This window comes from Durio zibethinus, chromosome 5 (genome assembly GCF_047325235.1).
Source record: "Durio zibethinus cultivar Kanyao isolate XHJ-2024 chromosome 5, ASM4732523v1, whole genome shotgun sequence".
Taxonomy (NCBI): Eukaryota; Viridiplantae; Streptophyta; class Magnoliopsida; order Malvales; family Malvaceae; genus Durio; species Durio zibethinus.
The window spans coordinates 4,663,987-4,685,593 of NC_143166.1; the positions used below are offsets into that span (position 1 = coordinate 4,663,987).

The 21,607-nt window shown below is 33.7% G+C and overlaps 2 protein-coding genes and 2 pseudogenes across 7 annotated transcripts; 3 read left to right on the plus strand and 1 right to left on the minus strand.

The window, feature by feature from the left end:
• Nucleotides 1–88: 88 nt before the first annotated feature.
• Nucleotides 89–8,794, plus strand: LOC111282553 (Zincin-like metalloproteases family protein). Of its 5 annotated transcripts, none has more exons than XR_002689251.2 (21): nucleotides 97–465; nucleotides 591–712; nucleotides 822–985; nucleotides 1,213–1,303; nucleotides 1,558–1,737; nucleotides 2,356–2,436; nucleotides 2,917–2,997; nucleotides 4,127–4,219; nucleotides 4,860–4,940; nucleotides 5,024–5,186; nucleotides 5,277–5,397; nucleotides 5,485–5,557; nucleotides 5,746–5,853; nucleotides 6,013–6,110; nucleotides 6,187–6,232; nucleotides 6,558–6,654; nucleotides 7,365–7,438; nucleotides 7,533–7,637; nucleotides 7,827–7,920; nucleotides 8,173–8,293; nucleotides 8,418–8,794. XR_002689251.2 is itself a non-coding variant. In XM_022870674.2 (21 exons), the coding sequence occupies exons 1-20, from the start codon at nucleotides 312–314 to the stop codon at nucleotides 8,281–8,283; spliced, it is 2,124 nt and encodes a 707-aa protein (XP_022726409.2). In that variant the 5' UTR covers nucleotides 100–311; the 3' UTR covers nucleotides 8,284–8,293; nucleotides 8,418–8,794. The 5 variants fall into 5 exon arrangements, 3 of the variants coding, with proteins under 3 accessions (XP_022726409.2, XP_089616844.1, XP_089616845.1); XM_022870674.2 differs by having other exon boundaries at nucleotides 100–465; nucleotides 7,827–7,907; XM_089760718.1 differs by lacking the exon at nucleotides 2,917–2,997 and having other exon boundaries at nucleotides 103–465; nucleotides 7,827–7,907.
• A 2,361-nt stretch (nucleotides 8,795–11,155) lies between these two features.
• On the plus strand, nucleotides 11,156–15,077 carry LOC111282021 (serine/threonine protein phosphatase 2A 57 kDa regulatory subunit B' theta isoform-like; annotated as a pseudogene). The gene is made up of 2 exons (XR_016342126.1): nucleotides 11,156–12,973; nucleotides 14,425–15,077. The product of XR_016342126.1 is annotated as a serine/threonine protein phosphatase 2A 57 kDa regulatory subunit B' theta isoform-like (transcript).
• A 2,039-nt stretch (nucleotides 15,078–17,116) lies between these two features.
• On the minus strand, nucleotides 17,117–17,689 carry LOC149518703 (uncharacterized). The gene has a single exon (XM_089760373.1). It carries the CDS (start codon nucleotides 17,687–17,689, stop codon nucleotides 17,117–17,119), a length of 573 nt encoding a protein of 190 aa, XP_089616499.1.
• Nucleotides 17,690–20,012: 2,323 nt separating this feature from the next.
• LOC111282353 (akuammiline synthase 1 pseudogene) lies at nucleotides 20,013–21,505 on the plus strand (annotated as a pseudogene).
• Nucleotides 21,506–21,607: the final 102 nt, after the last annotated feature.

The window sequence follows — 21,607 nt, forward strand, 5'->3', positions numbered from 1 at the left end:
CACGATTGAAATGTAACCATATTTGAAGGGCCGGCCATTTTTTGTGAAATGTAACGCTCAAAAGCGACAGCTCTACGGTTCTACCAAAACTCGTATCCATTTTTTAAACAATTTTAAAAAATGAAAGCAAAAATCACTCACGAAAAGTCAACAATCCAAAATTTGTTTACATTCCAATTCACAAAATTAAATTAAATTAAACTTTTTTTTCCGCTCCGTATGACGGAAATTTCCCTCCCAATCTAACCCCCTCACTTGTCGTTTGGCTCGAAAGAAAATTAAATAGCGGAAGAAGTAAAAATCAAGACGCAATGGAAAGCGAAGGAAACGGTGAGAAGAAAATGAGCAGCAAACCGAAGAAAGGAAGTAACATCATACCACTCACCGGAGCTGCCGCTCTTCTCACTCTCGCTGTTAGCCTTGCGATTACCGCCATTAACAACCGAAGAAACTCCAAGAAAAAAGGTCACTTCAATTTTTTCTTTTTCAATAGTTTTTTTTTACTGCTTTTCTTTTTTACTTGCTTGCTACTCTTTTAAATGTCGTACTTAAGTTCTTTTTTTCTTATTTTTAATTTTATTTTAATTTAGATCTTCGGGGATGTAATTTTCGAGTTAATTTGTCGGCGAGTGAGATTCTAAAGTTAGCTGACCGAATTATTGCAAAATCGAAGGAAGTTCATGATGCCGTTGCTTCAGTACCGCTCGATAAGGTTTTCATAATTTCAGTACTTTTTTTTCTCTGATTTTCTTTTTGCCTATTTCTACATTTGAAAGACTGAAATAGATATCTGTTTATATTTTTTTTTGAAAAATTCTCAGGTTACGTATAAGAATGTTATATCACCATTGGCAGAATTGGAGGCACAGCAGTTTCCATTGGCGCAATCATGTGTGGTTCCAAAGTTGGTTTCTACTTCAGATAAAGTGCGTAAAGCAAGCGCTGAAGCGGAGAAGAAAATAGATGCACATTCCTCTTCCTGCAGGTTTAGTTCACTTGTTTATGACTTATATCAGAATCAAGATATACTATTTATGCTTTTAGTTATTTTTCATTTAGTTGGTAATAGTTTTTTGAATCTTAACTATTGATCTAATTTAATCTAGTATGCCTTTGTAAGTATTTGTAGATATAAAAATTTTACTTTCCAATTTGTATACTAAGTATCTACTTGAACATTTCTGCTGTTTTCATGGGGTGCTGAATTGACAGTAAGCGGGAAGATGTATACCTTGTTGTTAAAGCTTTTGCTGCAAAAGGGGAATGGATGGGCCCAGAAGCTAGACACTATGTCCATTGCTTGGTAAGGGAAATATTTACACTTTCTCATGTTTGTTACTCATATTGTGACATGGGGTTCAACATTTGTAGCTAATCCCCTGCTAGGAGTGAAATTTTAGCTTTAGTTTTATACAGAAGGAATGGCCAGATGAGGTTGTATAATTTAATGTACTGTGCTTTAAAACACTAACGTTTCATTGTTTTGAATCTTTTTAACATTTATTTAGTGGTTGAGTTGGTCAGTCCTAGTCTTGATTCCTTTCTGACCAGTGACAGATCAGAGACTTTGAACGGAATGGATTAAATCTTACAGCAACAAAAAGAGAAGAGGTGCAACGCTTGAGAGCTCAAATTGATGAGCTAAGTTTTCAATATGTTCAGAATTTGAATGATGATAGCACTTATCTTTTGCTCCGTGAGAATGAGCTAGCTGGAGTACCAACAGAGTTCCTCAAGGTTCTATATTTCTATATTTTCATTTGCTCTGGCTGTCCTTTTATTAGTTTATATTTGGAAAATTCTGACTCTATATCTGTCTCTTTTAGACAAAAATTCCAAATTCATGTTATTTTTTGCATTTGATTTGTGCTTGTTTGCTGATGATACATTTTCCTATGATGTTAATTTAATTCTTACCCTACTTATATCATGCTTAAGTTGTTGAACTTTAACATTCTGGAAAAGTGGTGGTGGTCACTTATAATGTGTTTTAAAATGTGAAATATTGCTTTATTATTGAGAATAAGTTCCATTTTGAGATTTGACCATTGGCTGTAGTGGAAATCAAAGAAAACATGCCTCTAAAATGAAGATTTCAAATATCAATAAAGTGAAAATTGCATAATATGATGCGTTGGTACTGCATCATAAAAGCCCAAAAAGCAAAGCTCTTCCATTTTGGAAACACGACTATTAATAGATATTGCTGCTATTCCTTACATGGAAATACAATTTATGAACATAAAGTTTTAGTCCTGGAAATTTGCATCCCTTTATGATGTAATTTCTTTTAATGACTCAGATTTGTAGCATAAATTTTGTAGTAAATCTTGTTTCACTCCGCTTCTTTTACAGACTTTAGAAGAAGTGGAAAATGGGACGTTCAAAGTCACATCGAAAAGTCATCATGTTGCAGCAGTGTTGGAGCTATGCAAGGTATGATTATCCAAGTTGATTAATATTCTGCTGTAAATATGGTTGACAATGGCTGTGCCCTTGCTGTTAGAAAAATTTTTGCAGAAACTTACAAGGTGAATTATGAGATTGCAAAACTTATGGAGATCAATTGTGTATTTGCAGTGTAAAATGCTTAAGGAGTTGTGATTAATTTTCTTAATACAGGCTTTTAAAGATATCTGATAATGCAACACTAGCATGATAATGCAATCCAGCAAATTTTCAATTAAGTGCTTATTACCACTGTTGTGGTGAATTTGCATCAAATGCATGGCCTTTCTTGTGGATGATAATGACAGCTGCTCAACTAAGATGAACTTAATTCTATATATTTGCCTTTATTTGGGCTTTAGAGTGGAAATCTAGTGCAGTTTTGTTCGAATTCTATTATTTCGGTATCGCTTGAAATATGAGAATGACTTTTGTGGAGTTTCCTATTTTCATTCTGAACCTTTGCAGATAGGAAAGACAAGAAGGTTAGTAGCTATGGCATATGGAAAGAGATGTGCAAATGTCAATCTTTCCATCATGGAAGATTTGGTAACTATCAAATTGCCTCCCTGGGCCCCTCCTTCCTTCTTCTTTGAAAAGATGCTTATATAGGAAAGAGAAGTAGCATATAGAAGATCCTCATTCTTAAGACTTGAAATGAAATGATATTCTAATTCAGACCAAGGGCTGTGTTCACACTGAAGCCTATTTAAAAAATGTGGAAAGTCAATTGACTCCGTTGATCTGACATTTTTAATATTTTGTTTTGGCACAAGCTGCTAAACCCTCCTTTCAGCACATCGTTTTAACGTTTGTGCCTTTTAAAACGCACCTAACAAGGTAGGGGGCACTTTTGCTAAACTTTGTCATTTTCTATATATTGTCTCCATGTATGATACTTTTACAATTTAGGCCATGTTAGACGCCCCAGAGGTTAGAGCTTAAGGCTTCATCTTGGAGGTCTTGAGTTCGTATCCTGGGATGGGCATGGTGGGATTTATTGGATGGAAGAGTGCTACCATCCATTGTCTAGCACAATATCACATGTATCAAAAAAGAGAGAAAACTGTAAGTTCAACATATTGACATGGGGGTTTCTGTAATTTAAGTTATTATTAAGACAGAATCATGTTTACCATGTTGGTACAATATTTTATAAAACTTAAAATGTTAAGCCTGTTCTGATGACAACTTCATGGTTACTGATGTCTTGTTTTACAACTGTGTTAACTTTCAGCTACTTTAGGATGTTTATAGGCTAAAATACTAACTGAGCCCTTGAACTTTCCTACTTTTCTTAGTAAGCCCTATGCTTTTATTATACCCAAATAAGTCCTTAATCTTTAATTTGTTACAATCAAATTGATGTCAGCTTTGAAGTGGACAAAAAAGTCCATCTGGCTTTGACTGTAATAGAAGTCAGCTTTTTGTTTGGAATAAGGGCTTACCTAAGAAAACTGACAAAGTTTTGAGACTTTTTTGTATTATCTAGCCATGTTTATATGATTGCAGTCTCTCTTATTATCTTGAGTGTCCATTTTCTGCAATGTTCCTGCAAGTGGATCCAAGCATTGAGTTTCACTTGAGCCTTGAGTTTGTTTTGCCATGTATTTGCTTTTCTTATTAAAATGTGTTAACAAAACAAATAAGTTTTCACTTTTCACTTCTTGTGATATAGGTTCAAGTGCGTCATAAATTTGCCCGTTTACTTGGCTATTCACACTATGCAGACTATGCTTTGAATCTTAGAATGGCCAAGACGTCGTCGAAGGTTTGCATAGTATCTTTGTTTTCTTGGGAATGTTTGCATGTTATCTGCTGCATAAATGAAAATATGTAATTTCCACATCTTTCAGCTTTCACCTTTTTTTACTGTTCTTTTTTTTAAATAAAGAGTATGCAGTCTTTTATTGTTTTAAGTAACTGACTAAAATGTTACCACCTTTCTCCCTTTTCCATTCTCTTCTTTCTCCTTTTTCATGAAGCACTATGAACTTTTGTTGGTCTAGTCTATTTAGATCTCTTTTTCATTGGCAAGGTTGATCCAAATGATATTTTCCCCAAGTTTGATGAGAACTTGCAGGCTGCCTCTTAGCCTGTCATCTATCCTAAGCAACATGTTGTTTTATGTAATAACTCCTGGAATGATGAAGATCTTAACAATGCATTTCCTTAGTGATATTTGAACTGGCTCTACTTAAGCTGAAATATTATTTTGTACTTTAGAAATAGATGACGTTAGAAAATGTAGAAAGGAATGATTTCTGGGATTGTGCTTTGTGAAATCTAGCAATTGTATAAAAACTCCAGAACAAAAATGTTTTCAAAGATGCATCTAGTTTGTGTATTATTTCTCAGTGCTTCATTAATGAATGTAATATTTGCATCTTAGGACTTTGCAATGTTTTCAGGTATTGGAATTCTTAGAAGACCTTTCGTCCAGTTTATCAAACTTGGCCAATAAAGAGCTTGCTGTGTTGAAAGAGTTAAAGGTCAGAACATAATCTCCATTTTCTGATTCATTTTCTTTTTTCCTTTCAAATGGATGTTTTATTTGCCTTTGTTGTGTCATCAGAAGCAAGAGGAAGGAGAGCTCCCATTTGGGGTTGAGGATCTGCTTTACTATGTAAAGAAGGTTGAACAGCAGGACTTTGATGTGGACTTTGGAGCTCTCAAACAGTACTTTCCTGTCAATTTGGTTCTATCTGGAATTTTCAAAATATTCCAAGATCTTTTTGGTAAGTCATACATACGTGCATATATGCAATCAAGGTGAATGCTCATCTCTATGTATTGCATGTATCTTATGTTCTGTCCACTTTCTGCAGGTTTAAGGTTTGAGGAAATTGTAGATGCTGATGTCTGGCACAGTGATGTTCAAGTTTTTTCTGTTTTTGACTTGAGCTCTGGTGAACTTTTGGGTTATTTCTACCTTGACATGTACACAAGGTTCATGTATTACTTTGAGTGTACTTTTTATTTGTTTTTTCACTCCTTGCACTAGTTAGAAATGAAATGGGTTGTCCTTGTGGACAGGGAAGGGAAATATGGTCAGACTTGCATGGTTTCTCTCCAAAATGGTTCAGTAGAATTCAGTGGTACACGACAGGTGATTGATATAACATAATTATTATGCTTCCTCTGCCTAAATGGCTAAATATATAAAATGTTTTCTTGCCATCTCCTTTGAGCACCTTAGTAGAATTAATTTGCTCAAATCTTACTGAGATATGCTATTGCATTAGCTTGAAAACCAGTGACTGATATTAGTATTTTTCCCTTGCTTTTCTCTACCAGATTCCAGTGGCATTGCTGATTTCTCAACTTCAGAAGGACATTTGCGGCATTTCAAGTTTGCTGAGATTCTCTGAAGTGGTCAGCCTTTTCCATGAGTTTGGCCATGTGGTATGTTTGATTCTAATTATCTTGGTTTTATCATTTATGATTCATGTACTACATTGGCTAATAATAAATGTTTTTGGGGTAAAAGCAAGTAGATTCTATGTTATTTTACTTTGATATCATTGGCAGATGATATGGATTTCACTCTCTATGAGCATTTAGGTCCAACATTTGTGCAACCGTGCATCATTTGCTAGATTGTCTGGGCTGCGTGTTGATCCTGACTTTGTGGAGATCCCTGCTCAGGTGCTAGAGAATTGGTAGGTCATTGATCCTACTATTTCTTAGTCTTTTTGGACAGATGAAACTCCCTGATAATTGGTTTTTAACATATAGGTGTTATGAGAGCTTCTCATTGAAGTTGATATCTGGTTTCCATCAGGTGATACATCTTGACAAGATCTGCATGTGTCCTGAATATATATGTATGTGTGTTTGTCTCTTACTGCCAGATATATATTCATATATGCATAGGCTTGGACTTCTGGCTTGCTTGTCTATTCTGGGGTTTTCATGTGTGTGTTTACATGCTATTATAATCTGTTTGGGTTGGTCAATTCTTTCTGAAATGATTGACAAAAGGAATAATTGTTGTGATTTTCAAAGACGTGGTAATTGGTTTTTTTTTTTTTGGAGCAGAGTGGACAGTGTTTTACAAAAACAAAACTAATTACTTGAAGTTATATCTGTGACATTATCATTTGCAGGATATTGCAAAGCCCATCAAGGATGAAATATGTAAATCACTTAAACGATGGCGATATTCCTTTTCTGCACTTAAATTGAAGCAAGAAGTTCTTTACTGTAAGCCTTTTACTTTGTCATCAATCATGAAACTCCAATTTTACTGAAATCTGTTGAGACCTTGATTTTGTGGATTAGGAAAATCTGTTGTGATTTTTAATCATTTCATTTTCTCCATTTTGATAAGTTTTTAGAATTAGATTCCAATATGTGGACAGCTTTCAATAAGTTTAACCAGGATGCACCAAATTCTATGATTCAATAAAACATGCTGAAAACTTAGAGAGAGAGAGTGGGGGGGGGGGGGGGGCATCCAAATTCAATGGGATATTTATTATGACTTATAATCATAGGAGTTATTAGAACTCAAAAGTGGAATACTAAGTACGTTATTGTAATTGCTTCTTGTTCTTGGTAGCCATAGCATGACTAAAATGCCCAGGCATGTTGGGAACTGGTTCTCCATGGCTTCTTGGTTCTTGAGTACGCTGCTTAGTTTGGCAGAATCAAATGCTTTCCAACTGTTCTTGCAACATGAACAAGTTGCTTATTTTTTGAATTAAAAATGTGTATTTAGGTGCTTTATGTTGACTTGTTTAATATTATGATTAAACTTGTCTTTATATGAAGTCAACATCTTGGAATTCGTTTTAGAAGAACCGTAGACATTTCTAATTAACCATGTCCACAGAGATGGACTCCTTTCTGCTGTAATACACATTATTTCCCTCTCTCTTCATTTAACCTCTAAAGATGTTTTTGACTCTCAGGTCTTTTTGATCAAATTATACATTCTGCTGAAAATGTTGACATTGTTGAGTTATTCAAGCATCTTCATCCAAAGGTATGCACATTTTACTGTTGTTGCTTTGGACTTTGTGCATTTTGGAGGAGAATACTTATATCATTTTTTTGCCTCCATCTTTTGGTATTTGTAGGTAATGTTGGGATTGCCAATGTTAGAAGGAACCAATCCAGCATCATGCTTCCCACGTTGTGCTATTGGTTATGAAGCTGCTTGTTACAGTCGTATTTGGAGTGAGGTTTGATTGGCTCAATCCTGTCTTTCTTGCCTGTTTTACTTTTATCGTTTAGATTATTATATAATGTTGTAGTTGTTACCAACTTTATAGGGTGATGTAGAATAACTGCTACTACTTTATTGTGGATGATCTATTTCTTCGCAATTGGTGCACCTTATGAAAATCATTTGTAATGCTTCAAATGTATAGGTATTTGCAGCTGATATATTTACATCAAAGTTTCGTGATGGTCTTTTGAACCAGTATGTTGGTATGCAATTTAGGACTAAGGTACCAACCGTTGGTATGCAATTTCTTAAAAGCATTCTTTTATATGTTACCATGCTGTTTACTGTTTTCAAAAAGTTCCCTGCAAGATTCTTTCTTTAGTTACCAAGCAGCTATAATAGAAACACTGAAATCTCTCTGCCGTTAACATCATGCATAAAGCATATGAGTTCTTATACAGCTTTTTGCATGTATGCAAGTGCATGGATGCATGTGCATATGTCCACGATAATAATAATAGGTATTATTGCTTTTTACTTCTTTGGAGGTATTGGCACCAGGAGGAGCTAAGGATCCAATTGAAATTCTGTCTGACTTTCTTGGAAGAGAACCATCAATTCAGACATTTATCGACAACAAAATTGAATGTAGCTTGTGAGACAGTTTTGGTAATTTATCTTTATACCATTTCTTACTATACTGCAATATACTAGTTCTCGTAGCATCTTGTTGCATCGTAGCCTCTTGCCAGAAGTTATCAGCATTACTTCTGTTGTATATAAAATTTTGTAGATACACCCTTGGTTTAGACATGATGGTTGAAAACTACTGCAAGATGGTTGGTTGATCGATTGAGGCCATGATGTCGATAGTAGGTTACAGCCTGATGAACAAATGAATTGGATTCAGTAATGCTTGGACTTAGATATCCAACCTTCGATGCCAATAGTGTAGGTATTTGGTGCCATTAAGACAGATTGAACTCCCACATCAAGGCTGTTGAAATGTGATGGGGTTAGCCGTTAGAGGAGGTTGGAGAGGGAAATGTATTTTCTTCCGGTATTTATTTTTAATTTTGAATTTTGAATTACAATTTTAATATTTGGATTGTGGGATTGATTTTTTTTTTTTCACAAATTTTTTTTATAAATTATAACTATATTAGTATATGATGGGTTTTATTTAATTATTTTCTTGATGATAGCAACTAGCTAGCAACAAAAATATTGTTTAAGTATTTATAAAGGATTAGTTGAGTTGACAAGGAAACAAGTTTTTTTTTTTTTTTTTTTTATTGTGTCAATTTGAGTTTGATTTTGAATGCATTGAACTTAATGTGAGGGACAAAAGGATTCCATTTAAACAATACTTGAAGGTATCACATTAAAAAAGTTGTCGAATCGAGTTCGATGATTCCAAATTAATGGTCTTGACTCGCAATTGAATGGAGTTTTGTAACAATTTCCTTGACTTACTACTTTTCTCCATCCTTAAATTCATGATGAAACTTATCAATTGTGAGAATACGGTTCATATAGTCAGGATGATGATCCAAATTAGCTTGACTAGTCCTTTTCTTTTGCCAACAATTTGACTAGTCCTAAACACATATATCATGTAGGTGAGATATAAATAATTTTTTTATTATTAAAAGAAAAGGAATGTTACATATCTATATATATATATATATAAAGAGAATAGTGAAAATCTACAGTCTTTAAATATAAAGAAAAAATAGACAAAATTATCGGTTTTAAAAATGGTTTAAACAATGATTTAAATTATGTTTTATAAAGTAAAAGACTAATATATTATTATTAATTTATTTTTGGTTATTACGTGAGATTTTTTTTTTTTTTTTTTTTTTTTTTGTAAATTCATCAAATGAATTGGTGTCACTTGACTTGTGATATTAAACTCCATTTGTTTTGTAGAAAATAATTTTTAAAAAATGATTTTTGAAAAATATTTGTATGTTCTAAATTGAAAGAGATTTGTTGTTATTTGGATGAGTTAATGAAAAATATTTTTCGTTATTTCATTGATTTTTTGAAAAATTTATTTTTTTTTTCAAATAATATTAATATAACTATTAGAATATTAAAAATTATTTATTATTAAAATATATTGAAGTTATTTATTATTAAAATTATTAATATTAAAAAATAATTATATTTTAATAATAACATTTAATATTAAAATGTTATGTTAATATAAAAATACTTAAAATGAACTATTTATTATTCTTTATATTATTTATTAATATATTAATATATTATTTATTAATAATATTTATTAATATATTATATTAATAGTATATTATTTATTAATAATATATTATTTATTCATATAATATAATATTTATTAATTAAATTAATAAGATTTATTATGTTATTTATTAATACAATATTATTTATAAGTAAAATTATTTTTAAAAGTATTAATAAATAATTATACTCATAGACAACTCTTTTTCAAAAAATATTTTTTTCTTTTCAAATCCATAAAATAATTTATAAAAAAATAACCTCATTTTTTGTTGATCAATAAATTTTTTGTCAAACAAACATTTAAAAATATGAAAATCATTTTTCGAAAGTTATTTTTCATAAAATAAATGAAACCTAAATAAAAAATTTTAATAGCATAGATTATTACTAGAAATATGTACACTCACTTGTGCATGCAGTGGAAGGGAAAAAAGTGTTTTAAAAGAGAAAAAATTGCTAAATGGTAGTTTTTTTTTAAAGAATAGATAGTTTTTATGAAAAAATAAATTATATACAAAATCAAAATATATAAATATCTTATTTTATTTTAAAATAGTACAATCGATATTAATGATAAAATCCTTCATTGAGTTTGGTATCAAAATTAAGTAACACCAATTCAATTAGTAGGATAATTTCTCAAAGATACTTTGTTATTTAATAAAATGAAGATATATACTTTTAGAGACATCTTAGTCTTTTAATTTTTCTTAAAAATACAAGTTTGATTTAAATATTTTTAAATTTATTTTAATCCTTTTTTTTTCTCACTTTTAAATAGTTCATTTTTTTATCGTATTTAAATAATTATAATTTTTTATTTTTTATTTAACTTTTTTATAATAAATTATTTATTATTTCACCGATTTTTTTGTTATGCATAAAGCATTTATTTCAATAATGATAATCAATTTCAAACTTTTTATATAAAAAAAGCAATTTCAAGCTTTAACACTTCCCTACAAAACGCGTTTCAAAAAATTATTACTATATAATAAATAAAAAGAATAAATTCAAGAAAAATGACAAAATTTTTTTGTAAGAACGACGTCGTTAGCATACACCAGTTTTGGATTCTCTGGTTCCTGTTTTCCATTTGACTTTTGACTACGAAGTAAGAATAACCGAAATCACGAGAAATTTAGTAAAGAAAAAAAAAATCATAGTCAACAAAGAACAACGAGCAAACCAAGATGGAAAATTTCTGAAATTCGTTTCTCTGTAAGTTGTTGCAGCAGACCCCTTCTTTTTTTAATTCTCAATTTTAAGTCTGGATTTTCTTGCATGTGTTTTTTAAAAAAATTTTTCTTTTGTTTTCTTTAATTAATGAAGAGAGAAGAAAAAAACTTTCTTAATTGCTTTTAGAGCCTTGATTGTTTCATTTCATGATGATTTGGAATCTGGAATGTACTCAAATTTACTTAATTTCTTCTTTCCTTGGTGGAAGAACAGAGAAGCTCGTGCTGATCATTTCTTTGGAGTGAGTTTGTACTTCTGGGTTTTGCTTTTTTAAGCCTTAAAAGTTTTAATTTTTGCTGTTAGGTACTGTTGTAGAGAAAAGGGTTGGGCTGATTTTAAGACAAGGGGCTTGCAGCTGAAGAAGAGTTTCTTTTTTGAATGTTTGAGATAAGAAAATTCTGGAATTTTGATTAGTTCTCTTGTTTTAGCAGTTTGAATTTTGCTTTTCTTATGGTAGGGGATTTTGGTTCCCTTGTGGGGACAAATTATTTGGTTTATCCTTATGATTTTGGGTTTTCTTTTTAGATGATCTAGAATATGGGTTTTGGTAGTTGATGCATTTCTGATTAGTGATTAGAGTTTTGAGGGATCCAAGTAATTTGTCGGAATCAGCATTGTGGCATTAAGGGGGGGTGAATCATGCTCAAACAGATTCTAAGTAAGCTTCCTCGGAAGTCGTCCAAGACAGCTGATAGTCGTGAACATGGCGGAAAACATGCTACTTATTCTAGTGTTTCTGGTGGCTCGAGGAGCAGTGATTTAGGAACTGGCAAGGTAGGAAATTTTAATGTTTCATCCTTTCCAGTACCTAATTCTACGGAAGATGTTGGATGGAAAGGTGCAAATTCGAATTCCAATGGGAACCATGTGTTCCCTGCTTATGAATCATTGCCTGCTTTCAAAGATGTTCCAGCATCAGACAAGCACGACTTATTCATAAAAAAGCTTAACTTGTGTTGTGTCATTTTTGATTTCACTGACCCCACCAAGAACCTCAAAGAAAAGGAGATCAAGCGGCAGACTTTGTTAGAGCTTGTGGAGTATGTGACTTCTGCAAATGGGAAATTTTCAGATGCTGTTCTGCAAGAAATTGTTAAAATGATATCAGCAAACTTGTTTAGGAGCCTTAAGCCTCAACCACGGGATAATAAGGTTGTAGAAGGCGGCCTTGATTTGGAAGAGGAGGAACCTTCAATGGATCCTGCTTGGCCACACTTGCAAATTGTATATGAGTTTCTTTTGAGGTTTGCAGCCTCACCTGAGACTGATACAAAATTGGCCAAAAGATATGTTGATCGATCCTTCATCTTTAAGTTGCTTGACTTATTTGACTCTGAAGATCCTAGAGAAAGGGAATATTTGAAAACAATTCTTCATCGCATCTATGGCAAATTCATGGTTCATCGACCATTCATTAGGAAAGCTATAAACAACATCTTTTTCCGTTTTATTTTTGAGACTGAGAAACATAATGGGATTGCTGAACTTCTAGAAATATTGGGCAGTATTATTAATGGATTTGCCTTGCCACTGAAAGAAGAACATAAAGTATTCCTTGTTCGGGTGCTAGTTCCCTTGCATAAACCAAAATGCTTAGCAATGTATCATCAGCAGTTATCTTACTGCATTATGCAGTTTGTTGAGAAAGACTGCAAGCTTGCTGATACTGTCATTAGGGGGTTATTAAAGTACTGGCCCATCACAAACAGTTCAAAGGAAGTCATGTTCCTAAATGAATTGGACGAAATTTTAGAAACAACTCAGCCACCAGAATTCCAGCGCTGCATGGTGCCCTTATTTCGCCAAATTGCTCGTTGTTTGAACAGTCTGCACTTTCAGGTGAGAAGGTTCTGAAAGTTGTGTTCTGCTTTGCCTTAATTTCTTAGTCTGTTTAGATGCAAAATACAAATTTTTTAAACATCTTTTAATTTGACATGGATGATACTTTAAATCTTTTTATTTCATATCTTGGACTTGGAGACCTCATTGTCTTTACTCAATATTGAATGCATCATATATGCCATGATGTGGATTCATTTTGTATGTAAATTTGTAGCATTCAATAGACCTTTGATCTGATTATTTTTTCCCCTCCTGCCACTGCTATTAACATCCCCCCCCCCCCCCCCCCCTTTCAATGTCTCTCCTTTGTGTCCTTCCATGTTGCAAAATTTTCTAGGATTATTTGAACTCATTAATTTATGCCATGGAAGGCTGTTGTTGATTCAAATTCAAGTCTACTTCCTACCAAATTTTTAATATTGATAAACTTGGTTTTCATTGCTCTTTCCTTGAAATGCTCTAACAACTTTTTTTATAATATTTCCACATCCAAATTTTTGTTTGCCATGAAAGATATTGAAATATTGGAATTTTCTAGTCTTCTTAAACTTGAAACAAGTTCAATCATACTCTCAAAGTGTGTTTGGGATAAAATTTATCCCACAAATAAAAGTAAAGAGGACATTGTTTTGAGATGTCTCAAAATGGAGATTGCAACATTCACTTTTGTTGGAGAGAGTTGTCTTTTATGGCTTTACCCTCTGAAGTGTTGTTATTTGACTTTGTTAACCTCCTATTATTGTGCATCTTCTTTCCTGTAAGAATCCTCTAAAGACCTACAGTTCCTCAACCTAAGGTCAAATGGTGTTGAATTCCTCATTTCATTTACTATATATTTTGTTGAAGTAAAGATTGCCTACAAAACAAACTTTAATGTATATTGGAAGCTGCAATATGTTCTGGTTGAACTATATGTGCTTTTGTGCAACAAATATAGGTGGCATACTGTTAAGGCAGTTTCTGCTATTGCATGTAAAATCCTGTAGTATCCATGACAAATGGGTACAGTTAGCTGAATTATACCATGTTACGGTTGAGAAACGAACTCCAAACACCAGATAAATTTCTTGCTAATAACAAGCACTACGGTGATACACATTTTTTTTGCATTGAATAGGAATGGATGTAAGAAACTATGATAAAATCCTTGGAGATTATGCTAGCAGATAAGTGATATTGAATATTTTGAACATAATTTCAGCTGGAAAAGTCTCTATGAGACTGAGCAGACATTAAGCACACTTTCAGCTGGAAATAATTTTGTGTAATAAGTACGAACCTTATGACATAGTATGATTTTGTCATTTCATTTCTGAATTCTTTTTATTTTGGGGTGATATTGCCTTTGCCAGATGGTAGGTTCTCTCATTGTGGTCTTTCATGGCACTTATAATTTTTTCCTTGTAGTATGCAACTGTTGATTTTTTTTTTCTTTTTGTGCTTCTCAGGTAGCTGAGCGAGCTTTGTTTTTGTGGAACAATGATCACATTGAGAACTTAATTATTCAAAACCGCAAGGTTATACTGCCCATTATTTTCCCAGCCTTGGAGAAAAATGCCAGAAATCACTGGAATCAGGCTGTACATAGCTTGACAGTAAATGTCCGCAAAATCTTCAATGATCTTGATCCAGAGCTGTTCAAGGAATGCTTGCTTAAGTTTGAGGAAGATGAATCAAAAGAAGATGTGATTGAAGTGAGGCGTGAAACTACATGGAAACACTTGGAAGAACTTGCTCAAAAGAAAGCTTCTGGGAGTGAAGCAGTGGTCATTCCCCTACAAAGCAAACGCTAATGGCTCATCAGGGTAGATATAGAGAGAGGGTATCAGTTTTTCTATTGGGATGTAAGTACCAACCTTGTCCGGGTGGTGTAATATAGTCAATTTCTTGCCCACTACAAAAAAGGAATCTGAGATTGCTTTATGGTAAGTTCCAGCCTATTAGTGAAGCCTAATAAGCATTTTTGTTAAATTAATCTTTTTATTATTGAACTTATCCTATTCATATGGTTTGCATCAAATTACGTATCCATAAACACATTCAATGGTGAAGGGAGGAAAATAGAAAAAAAAAAAAAAGTCGCAGTGATAGTCAATGTTAATCACTTTTGTTGCTTTCTTTCTGAGTTTCCTTATCCACATGTACTGAAGAATATTGTGTTAAGCATAGTACCAGGGGAAAAAAAAAGCTCTGAGCTATCATTTAAGCCTGCTTAGAAATGTATGTTTAGCACTGCTGACAGGTTTATGCTTATCAAGTCAAATGCAACTGCTCCATATTGCATCGTGCAATTTTTATTTTGGGATAATGTCATCAATGGCCTTAAACTATAACGAAATATTCCGTGTGATACCTGAACTTTAAAGATCATTAATATAGTAGTTGAATTATAAAAATGTTAATTAATATGATACTTGGAGGATTGTTTGTTAGTCATATAACATCATTTGGAACTAATGAATTAGTGATGTATATTATATTAGTTAATAGATTTATAATTTATAATTTATATATCATATTAGATTCAGCATCACAGTGAATATTTGACTATAATTTAGAGTCACTCGAGACATTCATTTTTTTATTTTTTGACACTTTAGGCACCAGCAAGTGCTGGTACTGCTCCAGAAAAGGGTTAGCTGTTATTGCCAATCAGCAAAGCAGCCATATCCATCTTTGACATGAAATTTATATACAACCTTTCCATCATTGTCAGGGAATTGAGATCAGCGACCAGCCATCCAGGTCTTTTTTCTTGTTTTTTTTTCTTCTGATTCTTTGCAAAATGCTGTATGGACTGATAAATGGTTGCCAAGAGAATTACTACTGATTCTTCAGCCTGGTAGCGTCAGATTTACACAAATTTTAATACATCACTTGCCTCCTGGTCCCTGCCTTGCTCTAAGTCGTCAACCCCACCACCTCACCAAAGCTTAAACTTACATGAACATGGCTTGGATTAGGCAGATTGGGCTCTTCTCCATCCAAGAAGGGGCTCTTCTACCAGCAGTCTAGCAACTTTTTCTAGTGCGTGGAGTGAACGCTCCAATTGCTCTTGCAGACGGACGCCGCGTCAACGCCACCTCGACGGAAATCTCTGCCTATCCCCAGACACAAGAGCAACAGACCTATTTGTCATGCCGTTGTCGTTTGCTTATTTTAATATTTGAACGAAAATTGCTAATAAAAATCTTTTAAAATGAGATTTTAATTTAGCACTACCTCTAAATTTTTCATCCAACTATAAAAAAAAAATTGAATTTAAATGTTCACATATCTCTTATTCTTCTAATTATATTAAAGACATAAAATATAAATAATTTATTTTATCACCAAACACCTCTTAAAATTATTTAAAAAAATTTAAAAAGTCATACCTAAAATTCCATTCGAATTTAATTAAACCCACAAGTTTGACAGTAATCATATTCATGAACATTTTTTCCCCAAAATTATCTTTTAAAAAAAAAATTCTCATTGATCAATAAATATTTTTGTTGATGGATCAATTTTTATCTAACAAATATAATTTTTTTTTTCTAAAACCAATTTATGCAAAACAAATGAAACGAAAATTTGGAAGGTTTTTCCCTTTTTTTGGAACTCCTATTTCCTTGTAATCTATGTTTATTCTTCTCTAATGCTTGTAGACTGAGGGAAAAACCAACAATGTTTTTTGGTTGATTAATATAAATTGTCAACATTTTTTGTATTAGTGTTTATAATTTCAACTCCTAATGACCTTCAATTAATAAGCTATGGAATTTGTTGAACCAACCCAAAAAAAAATTATGAATTGGTTATTGGTCCAACGCTTAAAACAGTCAGAACTGGAAGAAGCATATGCCTCAAATGAAAACATTCTGCATAACATCATCCTATAAATATATATATATATATTTGTAAGAAGATAATCTTTCATTCATAAGTTAAAATTGCATCGGCAGATACACTGTTTTAAAGAAAATCAGGACATTCCTCTACTAAGTAGACTCCTTATTGAGATTGTGACCCAACCTTAAGCAAACAATGTGCTGCTGCATTACCTGTTCTTCTGATATGAGCTGTGCTGTAAGATCTGAACTGTTTAGCTTTTGTTCTGGCTTCTTCTATGATTATCCCAAGTGGAGAGTAATCGGGTTATGTTGTTTTGAGTTTGCTATACACTGTTAAACTATCTCCTTCTAACACCATATCTCCAAAACCCATGTCTTCAGCAAATTTCACAGCACGAACTGCAGCAAGGGCCTCTATAGTAAGGGCGTCTGTTATCCATGGCCAACTAAAGGTATAGGCTCCCATGACCAATCCATCAGAAGTTCTTATTATTACTCCCATTCCACCTGTCTTTCGTTCCATATTCACAGTCACAGCTCCATCAAAATTAACTTTATATACACCACTGGGAGGGGGTTGCCATCTCTGTTGACTTGACGGCTGCATGCTTGATTGTTGCTGCTGAGCTTTGTTGAATTCCAGCTGGTAATTCTTTGCAAGCATTGCTAAAACATTTGGATTCCTCCTTGGTTTACCATGTAGTTCATTTTCTCGATCATTCCATATCATCCAAGCTGCCATAGCCATTAACTGTACTTGGTCATTAGTTAGCTTCTCCATTGCTTGGTCAAGCCACTCTCTTATATCCATATGTTCATCATTTCCTGCATGCCAACAAAAGCCCAAAATCTCCACACCTCCTGAGCCCAATGACATTCTTTAATGGCATGATACACTGTCTCATTGTTATCTCCACATCGGCGACACCCTGTGTTAACAGGAAAATAAACAGGTTGTTTCATTATTGGAATGATTTCATGACACGCCACATGAAAATTTTGATCTTTGGAGGCACTTGGATTGACCATATGCGGTTCCACACATTTTGAGTACCATTTTTCCACACATTTTGGAATGACTCCGTGAAAGGCAGCCACTAATCCTTCCATATGCGTACCATTTTTCCATCACCTATCCTCCATCTCACCCCCTTTTTATGGACTACCTTGCCTGTCCAAACGCTCCTCCAGGGTAAAGAAGGAAAATTGCCCAGTTTGGAATCCATGAAAGAGTCTCCAGTGAAATATATCATCCCAAAAATTAGATTATCAAAGATTAATTATCCAAACAAAAACATTCTACATAACATCATTACATCATCCCTTAAAGAAACAAAATCTTTGTTTTTTTATTTATTTATTAATATCTAAATTACTAGTTGTACTTGAGAGAATATAAAAAGAGAAAAAAAAAAAAACAGACTTATTGCCAAACTTTTTATTTTCATTTTACTAGTTATTTTATTTTTAAATGTTCTCAGATGTTCTACTTCCGGGCAATGGAGTAAGGTTCTTCTATCAAAGGGGCTGCCTTTTGGTCTTTCTCTTTCTCTTTTTCTCCATTGGCCCAAAGTAAATTCAGAAGGAAAATAAACAGTTAAAAACGGAAAATCTGAGGCTTTTTTCTGTCTCATGTTCAAGTACTGTATCAAGTTATTTTCTTTCTGTAAGTGTCAGAGGCTCTCCTCTTTTCTGGGTTTGCTTTTGTTTTGTATGTTGATTTTGCTTTTTGTTGTTGTTGTTTTTATATTGCTTCGTAGTATCTATAATTGATGCTAATTTGGTGTTTTTTTTATCAAACCTAGATCCTGTCATCATTTGACCCGACGGACTTTGGCTGCTGATTTTGGGAAGAAGAGGTAACAGGGAACCATATGGAAAGCAGAGTTAATCCATCACATTGAGAACTTAATTAGACAAAACCGCAGAGTTATACTGCCCATTATATTGCTTGCCTCCGAGAACAATGGTCATAACCACTGGAATCAGGTGGTCAAGAGCTTGACGCATAATGTTGGCAAAATTTTTGCTGATATTGATCCCAAACTATTTGAGGAGTGCTTGAGCAAGTTTCAAGAAGATGAAGAAAAGCTGGAAGAGATCAAATCGGAACATAAAGCCGCCTGGAAGCGCCTAAAAGAGATTGCTGTATCAAAAGCAGCTAATGGTGAAGCAGTTCTTGTTCCAAATATTGTAGCCTCTCAAACATCATGAGCACCATTGATTGACCTGACCATCGTCAAAATTTTATTGTTGTAGCCACAAGATGATTCAAGTGCTTAAAGAAGTTGAATGCCCATGAATTGTCATCTTTTTGCAACCAAAATCTTGACTTGGCTTGGGTGTTACCTGATGATCTAGAACATCTTTTTGCAGCTATTAAGTTTGACATTCGTGGCACTCATACAAAGCAAATACAAGTTACTAGCTGCTCTCTACCTTTAGGAATGAAGGAGATGTAATCAGTATTTTTGCTCTTCTTATAGGTAATGTTGCGGAAATCATACCAAGTATCTATAATCACAGGTAATTTATGTTCTTAATCTTGATTTTTCATGAACAACTTGATCTCATTTCTTGCATGTAAGTGTATCATCTGTTTAATGCTTACCTTTTGTTCTTACAAAAGAAAACTTTTGTTGGTGTGTCTCTGTTAATACAAATATTGATAAATTTGGATGGGATTTAATTGGAGCTTAATGCAATTCTGTCTTTCTCTCCGTTTCATGTAACGAGTACGGATATTTGTGAAGTAGAACTCAAGCTTCTAACCCAATTGAACTATGTCAAAATTTTAGTGCCATAATTGAATATTTGCCTATAATCATGACTAAAAATGTCCACATTAATGGCAAGTTGAAATTCTTTCCAGTTTTCCTCCTTTCTTGCTTTCCAAATAATGTAATTTAATTTAAGTGTAAAATTTCACAAAAAAAAAAAAAAGATTTATGAAAAAAAATTGATAAATTGAAAAATTATGCAATTATAGTGGTGTAAAAAATAGAAAATGAAACTAATTAAAAAAAGCAAAAACAATAAAAAAACAGAAAAGACAAAAAAAAAATGGAGTACTGTTGAAAAAGCGGCCTCGGTGTTGAATGAAGAAGCACTGGAGGAAAGTGCTCCCTGACTTTACTTTTAGAAGAAAAATGAAAACAGGAATTTACCTCGTATATATACTAGCACATATTTTTTTGGTTTAAGTGGATGAGAAATCAAGAGCAAGAGCAAGAGCAAAAATGACTACGGAGTTGAGAGTCGAAACCTTCCACACAGAAGCCATTAAACCTTCTTCACCAACTCCAATTAACCTGAAAACTTTCAAGCTATCACTTCTTGATCAGATGACTCCTGTGACTTACATACCCTTAATCTTCTGGTACCGCGCAGAGGCTGCTTCTAATGACAAATTTTCCGAAACTCAAGAAAGATCCCGGCGGCTTAAGAAATCGTTATCCGAAACGCTAACTCGCTTCTACCCTTTTGCAGGGAGGATAAGCAATAGCTTAATCGAATGTAACGATGAAGGGGTTCATTACATCGAAGCTCGAGTTAACTGTCTTCTCCAGGACATCCTCAAAAAACCAGATGGCCAGGTGCTGACGAAATTTCTTCCTATTAAAACAGAATCAACTGAAGCAGCAACAGGTCGCATATTACTTGTTAAAGTCAACTTCTTTCAGTGCGGTAGCATGGCGATTGGCGTAAGCATTTCACACAAGATCGCTGATTTATGCACCTTAGGCAAATTTGTCAACAGTTGGGCTGCCACCACTCGGGGTTCAAGCGAGGTGGTGTTTCCAGAATTTGGCTGTGCTGCATCGTTTTTACCACCTACAGATTTATCATTCACAATGCCTGCCATGGAATTCAACCATCAAAGGGCTGCTATGAGGAGGTTAGTGTTTGATGCTTCAAAGATTTCAATGCTTAAGGCTCGATCTGCTAGTAGAGGCGTGCCACAGCCTACGCGCGTTCAAGCTGTGGCAGCGCTTATTTGGAAATGTGGAATGGTTGCATCAACATCAAATCTTGGTGGTTTTACAAAGCCATCTGTGTTGCGTCAAGTTGTCAACTTGCGTAAAAGATTGAAACCTCCCCTGCCTGAGAACTCTGTCGGCTATCTTGTATCTTACTTCACTGTACAGACGCAGGATAGTGAAACGGAATTGCAGGGCCTGGTTCAACAATTAAAGAATGGAATCAGAGAATTCAGTGAAAACTACGTGAAGAAACTTCAGGGGACTGAAGCAATCTCAACAATTTTTGAGGCTGCGAAGGAAGTAGGAAACTTGTCAAAAAGATATGATATCGATTTCTACAACTGCCTCAGTTGGTGCGGATTCGATCTATATGAAGCTGATTTTGGATGGGGAAAACCCATATGGGTTAGCGTTGCCGGTGCAACAACCCCAAATATTTTCCTACTGATGGATACAAGGGACGGTGAGGGAATAGAAGCATGGGTGGCCTTGACTGAACCGGAAATGGCCTTCTTTGAACATAATGAAGAGCTGCTTGCATTTGCTTCTGTGGATCCTAGTGTTTCTAGCTGAGTTATTCATTCTTAATTTCAAGTCTCCACCGTGATTATGAATAAAAAAGTGTCACGGAATGATTTACTGTTACAATTGTTACCTCTTTTATATATTTATCAATTCGAAATAATCATAAAAAAAATTTCTTGTTAAAATGAAGCTTGAAAACCCATTATGCCATTCTCTAGATTATGGAAGTAATGATATTCACTGTGATTAATCATATTGATTTTAAGCAAAGAGGTTTTTGTCTATAC